Source organism: Coffea eugenioides, chromosome 2, assembly GCF_003713205.1.
Source record: "Coffea eugenioides isolate CCC68of chromosome 2, Ceug_1.0, whole genome shotgun sequence".
In the NCBI taxonomy this organism is placed as follows: domain Eukaryota; kingdom Viridiplantae; phylum Streptophyta; class Magnoliopsida; order Gentianales; family Rubiaceae; genus Coffea; species Coffea eugenioides.
Window position 1 is genome coordinate 76,088,501 of NC_040036.1, and position 8,772 is coordinate 76,097,272.

Consider the following 8,772-nt stretch of genomic DNA (forward strand, 5'->3'; position numbering starts at 1 on the left):
CTCTCCATTTCCAAAATAAATGTAAAAGAATCCAAGAAAATAAAAAACTAGAAATTGACCTTCTTACATTTGGACCGGTAATTTTTGAACTACTTTGGACCCAAATTCTATCCATCCTAATTGGATAATTGTCCTTCATTCAATTGGGCCGAAAAATTTTCCTTTTAATAAAACATCTCCAGCCCAAAACGTAAGCGAGCTCTGCTTTCAATCAAAAAACGACGTCGCAGTTCTCCTTCCCGCTCATCAGACCTTTTTAAATCGCTACCCCCTGCTTCCCCTGCACTGAAATGACAGCAATTAACGTTACTCTCCTGCTCCTGCATTTAAATTCCTATCAAGTTCCAATGATGGTTTCAAAATCAAGTGGTTAGTTCGAAAATTGGAGCCCTAATTTTCAACAGTGATTCGGTTTGAATTTTAATGCATAATTACACATATTTTCCGGTATGATTTTTTTTAGGTGATCTCTGGGAAGAAATTTTCTCCGAAGAAGATGGTAATCTTGACCGTGGCAGTGATTTTGGGAACTCATTAAAGCCGAAAGAACCAGAAATCACCGTGTTGTATCGAAGGCGAAAATGCCAGAATCCTAGCAAAGATGTTGTAACAGAAAGGTCCATCTTTCTCGTTTTTGTTAATATAATTTCTTTTTTCTTTCAAAATATTGAATTTTTAAAGTAATTTATTTCAGAAGGCGGTCAAATTCAAGTTCGACTTCGCTAAATGAGAATCGGGTGAGTTTAGTGCCTGCTAAACGAGTTAGTTGGAATCGATCACTTTCCACTAGGTATGTGCCCTAATTTTCCTTATTAGCTGAATAATTTTTTGCTGGGATGGTAAAAATACGGCATTGTGGCAATTTCATATTATGTAGTGATGCAAGCTGTACATGTGTACGTTTCTGTTTGATCTTTGAGAGCTGTGGACTTCCTTGCATTTAATTATACTTGTCAAAATTAACCGAGTTTCGAATAAGCGTGAGGCAGTTTTGATCAGAAATGAGGTATTGCGGTTCTGAATTAGGACTAACTAAAGTAAAGTTGAAGCTTTTAGCACGTATCCAAAATTCAAATTTTTGTTTTCACGGTTTACTCTGTAAATGAAGGCATGAAGTGAAAAGATGGCTAACAAGTAGAAAGTTAGCAAGATGTTTTATAGGGGACATTCTGCTAGTAGCTTAGAGATAGGAACTCTGGTGAAGGTTTTGATATTGAATCTTTTATAGTCTGAAATGTGTGCAGGAAGTTCTGCATTTGATAGGTTGAGCTATGTTGGGATGTAGTGTTTTAATCCATGCTTTAAGTTGTCATTTCTACCATTTTTTTTATGAGGTTAGAGGTTCAATTTTTGTTATACCCTTCAGAACTGATACTATTAAGCATGACTTTTCCCAAAATAGCAATGGTGAACAGTATCTACAGAACAACATGTCTATAGCGAGATCTCGTCAGCCTGTTATTTTGCTTGTACTCCAGTTTAAACTACTGAATAATGCTAAATAGAAGGCATGCGCTGATTTGCATACCGAAGGTATTGTGAATTTGCCCTGAGGTAGCACGGAACAAGACTGTGAGCACACTACTGGAGTCGTTTTTTCCCCTTTTGCTGTTCGTATATCTAGGTTCTTCATGTTGAAATTTGGAGCATCTTTATTTGGCTGGCCTGTTCACTTTTCTTGTCAAGTCAAATAGTGAATGTACCATAAGTTATTCAAAAAATGCCGCATCTTTTAAGTCCATTGCTCTTTTATCCGGTTCAAAACATGAGCATTCCCTGAAGAAAGCCTTTCTGTGGCAAGCTCGTAATACATGATAAACCAAACACACATTTTTAAGACCTTCCAATCATAAATTCACAGGGGAAGGACAAGCATCACAGTTGAGGCATTTGTGGGCTACCAACCTCAACAAAGGAAAAGTAAAAGGAAAGGGAAACCACCTCTTCCCAAGGTATACACTAATGCCTTTGCCTCATTTCTTAAACTCCAGCTAGAATTTTACATTTTTGACATATTACTCCCTTATGTGTGGCACTGGTTGCATTAAGAAGCATAGCAAAAAGTTGGTTCAGTAGCTTTCAAACATTGCTGAAAAGTCAAAAACAGGATAGCATTTACTGTTGGTTTGCTGATATTTTAGCTTGAAACAATATAATGCTAAAAAACAAATGCTAGACTTATGTAGGAAGCATTTCCAACTCATGTATGGTTCCCTCTTTCAGTTTAATTCTTCGTTCTATGTAGGGAAAAATTATACAGACTCCCAGCTTTGATAAAGAGATTGCATATTTTAAAGAGGTTGATTCCTTCGAGTTGTTGGAGGAAAGCCCCTCACCTAAGAGATCTGGTACATGGCTCATGGGTGTCCAAACTGATAAGGTGGCCATACCGCATTTGTCATCTGTGCTGCGGAAATGGCTAATTGCTCAAAAACAAGGTTGTGGGCCTCCCCTTTCTCTGACAAAGATATTGCAAACTCCAGCAGTTTGCAAGGAATCTGTTTCTTCAGCTCTCAGAACCTTGGAAGATGGATCCCTTCCAATCCATCCAAGCTTATCTATCCAGAACAGAATCAACTTTAGTTCTCTGAGTGGAGATTTCTCCATAAGGCCTTCTGCAGCAGAAAGGTGTAGCGAGAAGAGCTGTGAGGATATTCAAGTTGCAGTTGGTAAACTCTCCCTGACTTCATACCATGATTCACAGGATGGTCTGGGCTGGGATCCACTGTTGGCTCTGTTGACAGCCTGTGGACAGTCAGCTCCTTCAACACTATTGGATGTACTTTTAAGTTACTGGTTTGTATATATGTTACCTCTTTAATCCCTATTATGATTGCTTGAGATTTTATTTATTTGTTATGTCCTGCTTATGTCAAAGAAAGTGATTTCATTTTTTTATCAGGACTAGTGTTTCTTTTTGTTTTTTTGAAACAGAATCATGAAAAAGATAAAAGAAAATAGTTGATTGGGGAAGTTATTAAGTGGTTTCACATCTACTATGGGATTTTCAGGAAGAACATAAAGTGACACTGCACCAAATTTGGCTTGATATTTTGTATCTAGTAAGAAAAGATGTTTGAGTTTGAACGAGCAGAGTCTTGATGCAGTACACTTGTACCTCTTGCAATTTGCAACAGATTTATATTTCATGGCATTGCTTGTTGCCTCAATTTTTAAAGAACAGTCAATTTTCATGGCATTGGTGACTGGATTCTGTTATGCTTCTAGTTTTTGTTCATCTATGTTCTGGACAAAATCAGAAAGGATTTTACAAATCTGTTAGTTTGCTGAATTTTACTTCGTGATTTAGTAAATTTTGTAGAAGCATAGTTACATTTCCAGGTGCAGCCTTCTCTTCTCAAGGGTGGGATTGGAAGTAAAATCAAAATGAAAGAAGACTGAAAAGAGCTCATAGAGAAATTTAAGCAGGGTTCACAGCAAGTGATGTAGTAGATTCTTGGATACTTCCAAGTTATCTAAATCTTACTTTTAACATCTTTTATTTCCTGCTAAATTTATCCGAAGTCCAACTTGTGCTTGCACATAAGCAATTTGGAGGTGGACAGGGGGATCTTTGTTGCTAACTCTTTTTTTCTTATTAGTTTTGCACTTGCACTACACTTTTATCATGACATTAATTAAGAAACTAAATTCTTGTTCAAACTCAGTGATTCAGAAAACACATCAAAGGTTGGTGAAGGAACATTTGGAGAAGCATTCAAGGTGGGTGAGACTGTGTGCAAGATTGTCCCATTTGGTGGAGATTTTCGGGTCAATGGAGAAGTGCAAAAGGTAATCAACACATATTCGTACTTGTGCAAGTGAAATAATTTTTTATTTCCATTGGAGGTAAATTTCTGGGTTTTCCTTTTTCAAACTTTGCTCTATTTTCTGTTAAACACCTTGGAAAAATTAATCTTTGCAAATATCAAAGTGATCTTTGGTTAAGGAAACCAGATTTTCTCTAGTTTTATGAAGCATGTTTTTTGTACTTGTTATGAGCCAAGTTGGAAAGTTAAGGATCTATGGATGGTGTCTATATTTGGAAAAAAATGTCAATCTGTTCTCTGTCTCTAGTTCTTTTCTTTTACTTATGTGTGAAGTAATTTTAAGATCCCAAATTCTAATTTTTAGCTTCTTGCCCTGCTACTTTTGACATACTTCAGAGACCAGAAGAACTACTTGAGGAGGTGATGCTATCCTGCACTCTTAATAGGCTAAGACGTCATGGGGATGATGTCTTGAATGCATGTACTTCCTTTATACAAACAATAGAGTAAGTTCATTCATCACTAACAATGTTTTTGTCGTAGAGTACATTAATGTTTCGATCCAGTCAAATTTGTTACAATGCTTTGTGCCACTTCATGCCAGTTCATACTTCTTTGGGATCATAGCCTGTCATTCTTAGTCACTTGTTGATTTCTGAATAGGCAAAAGGCAGAAAAGTTTCATGTTATGTACTAGTTATTTGATTTCTTACATTCCAGGTGTTCCTTAAGATATTGTAGAAATTTTCAAGGGCTTGAGCTATTGTAAGCAAGATTTTGAATAGCTGAACCTAACTAGTACTTCTTTGTAATGTCACTGAAAGTTTGCGGGTGTGCAAAGGTCACTATGGTGCTGCCTTGATCAAAGCCTGGGAAGACTGGGATGGGAAGCATGGTTCAGAGAATGATCACCCTAAGGAGTTTCCAGAAAATCAGGTTCCCTTTCTTGTCAGCTTATTTTAACTGTGCCATTTTCGCAACTAACACATCATAATTTCTGACCATGGCAACATTGATTTGCACATTGGTATGCCTCAACTCTTGTGACCAAGATATATTTATTTTAGTTGTATTGATTATAAGATAATCAGCTAAGGTAACTCAAGAAAATTATTTTAGTACTCGTATTAATTATATATAATCCACTAAGACAACTCATGAAATGTTGTTCAGAACTATGTTGTATTTGTTCAAGAACATGGGGGTAAAGATCTTGAAAGCTTTGTGCTTCTGAACACTGATGAAGCCCGGAGCTTACTGCTTCAGGTTAGCTATTGGCCTGCATGTTCAATTTAGTTTTACTATTTTGTATGTGGCATAATATCTTGTCAGTCATATGTTGCAGGTTACTCTTGCGTTGGCTGTAGCTGAAGCTGCATATGAATTTGAACACCGGGATCTGCACTGGTAGGGTTGTCACGCCTTTTGGTTGGGGGTGGTACCATGCTTCTTGTCACCTCCCTTGCAACTGAAAATTTTTTTCCTTACTTGCAGGGGAAACATCCTTTTAAGTCGGAAAGGTTCTGAAACGCTATCTTTCACTCTTGAGGGAAGAAAAGTGAATGTCAGAACTTATGGATTGTTAATATCAATTATAGATTTCACCCTTTCAAGGATTAACACAGGTCAAGTTTGATTTCTACTTTGTCATGCATTTTCAATGTGTGAAGTCATTGTCGTAAAGTCCAACAATTTATCCACAGGTGAAGACATACTTTTCCTGGACCTTTCTTTAGACCCTGAAATATTTGAGGGTCCGAAAGGAGATAAGCAAGTAAGTTAGGGAAGTTTGTATACATCTTATTGATCTTTTAATTTAAAATTTGCTTAACTATCATGTATTTGTTGCAGTTCGACACATACCGAAAGATGAAAGAGGTTACTGATGAATGCTGGCAAGGAAGGTAATCAAACTTGATCTTTTGCTTTAATATTTAGACCTGTGATACTGTTGCCTCCGTCATGACACAAACCTGCACTTCTATAGACACCCGTGTGCATGTATAGAACATGGCTCGCAATGTTGGTCATATTTAAGATGCCATGCAATATGACAATATTAGTGATGTACATAACGTTTGTGCAAGATTCATTCTCAGTTAGGATGTCAAGTATTTACCTTAAGAATATCTATTTCGTGTTTATGGATGAGATGGTTCCTGTTGAAGGGCTAAGGATAATACGATGCATATCTTTGATTAAGATGCAGTTGAGACAGATCTACATAGGGGAAAATAAGGCATTAATTTCTGTTGAGTGAAAAACTAGATTTAGGCAAAAGCGCTAATGAAACTGGATCTAGTACATATGTGTTTATAAGTGGCTGTGCAAAGTCTGCAGAATACATAGATCTACACATTTCGTTTGATAATAAACTTACATTTGGTCATTTATTTCTGGTAGAAATCAGTGTGCATTTCTAGGTCAGAGAAGTCGAAGAGAACTTTTTTTTTATTATTAATGCAGAACAGAAAATACTGCACAGAGATACTTGCAATGAAACATCAAACAATCAATCTTTAGATGTCCTACTAGAAGATGATAGCCAACCTAGCTTTTCACGTATCTTATTCCTGAGAATTTCTTTCCTCTGTTGGGCGTTTTATTGCTTAGCTATTTGCATAGCACATCCCTCAGGATCTGCTCCCTAACCGTAAAAACTGCAATGCAAGAGGAGATGGTGAAAAGATGAATTAGATTCTTTAGCTGACATCCAATTTGTATTGCTCAATATAATCTCAAATTATACAGTATCAACTAGTATTGCAACATGCCTTAGAACACCATTTGAAATACGTGAATGCATGCTAACTGGGGCAAGTTTTGATAGCTGAAAGAGATGAAACTGCCTAAATCCTACAATAAAATGTGCTATTCAGAAGGATCATTAGGAGCATTTCTGATCAGAAGTTTTTAAAAGTTGAAAACTTGGGCAAAGAGTTTATGGTTCAGCATAAGCAGGTATCCAGAGATATTTATCCGTCGTGCGTTATATCAACTGTCTCTTTATAAGTGGATATAAGATTCTACTCTATTATCAGCTTTGAATTTAAGATACTCTGTCACTTAACAGTCTTGGCTTCTGTTTACAAAGGCGTTGCAAATTTTAATCTCTTTAAGAAATTTGAATATAGATGAGAAGATTTGATTTTGTTATTGAATGATCGTACAGTTTTCCGAAGACGAATGTCTTGTGGCTGCAGTACTTGGTTGACATTTTGCTACTAAAGAAATCGTATGTAAGTCTTTTTTTTTTTGCATGTTGCTTGACAGTTTAATTCTTGCTCTCTTTATAAACTTTGGTTGATTAATGCTATGAACTCTGGTTTCTTCAACCTGCTTTTAAATAATGTGGCAGGATCGGACATCCAAAGATCAGAGAGATTTACGTTCACTGAAGAAGCGTTTAAATGGTTATGGCTCGGCAAGAGATGCAGCTGCAGATCCTTTTTTCAGTGATCTGTTTGTCAACCATGAATCTTGAAATAAAACTTGCTAATTTCCATGGATATACATGCAGGTCTTAAACCCCTTATCAACTACTTATTTAAGGTCCTGGTAAATTCAGCTCTAGGGGATGACAGCAGAAACCAACTTGGTTTCCGTTTCATGTGGTTATTTAGTGGCCTAATTAATTGAGAAAGTATTATGGAAATTTTCTTTTCCTGCTTTTGTCAATCAATATATCTGTTGTATTCGGGACAAAAAAAATTGAAAAGTTGGATATACTCATGGGAAGCTTCGACGATTTTTGTAAGCTCGGTGCTTCGTAGATTGATCTATTGGTTGGGAACTTTGTGATATATGTTTTCTTCAATCTGATTTTTCTTAATTTCTGATCTGCAATCTTGAGTACTATTAATATTTCAATAGCGTACGCATATCAGCATGTATTGACAAACATTATTATTGTTCCATGTTTTTATTTGGCAAATAATGGCAATATAAAGTTTAATTCATGTGGGTCATCTTTTCTTTTATTTTTTGCTTTTTTCTCTTTTTTTTTTCAAAGGTCATACGGGTTATCTTTTTACTTGCAGGCACTAAATCATGCATTCAAAGCTCCAACCTTCTTAACCAAATTATGACCGCATACAGAATTTCCTGTTTCAAAAGGATCAATCCACCCCAAGCAGCCATTTGTAACGTTTATTAATAAGGAGGCTGCGTGATATGCTCCAGAAAATGTGGACATACAATATCTACAGCCTTTTCCGTCTCTTGATAGCACGCAATAGAATTGTCATATGGCCATGTCAAAAGATATACATTTAAAGAAAAATCAATTCCAGAAGAATGGTGCGTGGCTCTTATTTTTAGAGTTGAAACATGAATTAAATTATTCGATATTCAAATCGAGTACAAATAGAATTGAGTTCAATTTAATAAAAAAAAATTTGATAATAGTATTTTTTATTCAATAATTTTTAAATTTGATTAAAAAAATTTATTCAAGTTTAGTTCGACAAATAAATAAATCAAATTTAAACAAATTTTCAAACTCGTTTACGGCCCTACTTGTTCTCAAAAGAAGAGAAACATCGGATCAGGAAGTACGAGAAAGAAAGTCAAGAGTGCCACATTTAGTGCTAAGTGCTTTACATCCTTCTTTCCAACGCCAGCACACTCACTTTCCGATTCTTGATGGTAGTATTTTTTTTCTCTTTAGAATTTTATTACCCATTCGTGCTTTCGGCTGACACCAGACCTAGTCAGACAAGATACTTTTGACATTTGGTATAGGAAAATTGAGAAATTAATCCACATGGGTGGACCCAATTACGTTCATATTGCCGATAGCCGTTCAATAACATGGGATAAAAGGTGAAAAAGTAGCCCAATGCATGTTTCTCGTATATAAAAGGTCTCCTAAATGCCTGCGTTAATGCTGACACTGAAAGGGCAAAACTCGCGAATGAAAGTAGGATTTCTTTTTGAGGATTTTTTAAAGCACTATTGAGACGTTTATGCTTAACTTATTATATTATTCCGCTATTCTTAT

The 8,772-nt window shown here is 36.0% G+C and overlaps 1 protein-coding gene across 2 annotated transcripts; it reads left to right on the top strand.

The window, feature by feature from the left end:
* The first annotated feature begins 305 nt into the window (after positions 1-305).
* On the top strand, positions 306-7,548 carry LOC113763224 (serine/threonine-protein kinase haspin homolog). 2 transcript variants are annotated; one of them, XM_027306974.1, is made up of 15 exons: positions 306-369; positions 464-617; positions 695-790; positions 1,862-1,952; positions 2,246-2,796; positions 3,669-3,792; positions 4,167-4,276; positions 4,595-4,706; positions 4,944-5,036; positions 5,116-5,177; positions 5,265-5,395; positions 5,474-5,544; positions 5,622-5,674; positions 6,943-7,009; positions 7,129-7,548. In XM_027306974.1, the coding sequence occupies exons 1-15, from the start codon at positions 348-350 to the stop codon at positions 7,252-7,254; spliced, it is 1,863 nt and encodes a 620-aa protein (XP_027162775.1). In that variant the 5' UTR covers positions 306-347; the 3' UTR covers positions 7,255-7,548. The 2 variants fall into 2 exon arrangements, with proteins under 2 accessions (XP_027162775.1, XP_027162776.1); XM_027306975.1 differs by having other exon boundaries at positions 6,943-7,005; positions 7,129-7,264.
* Positions 7,549-8,772: the final 1,224 nt, after the last annotated feature.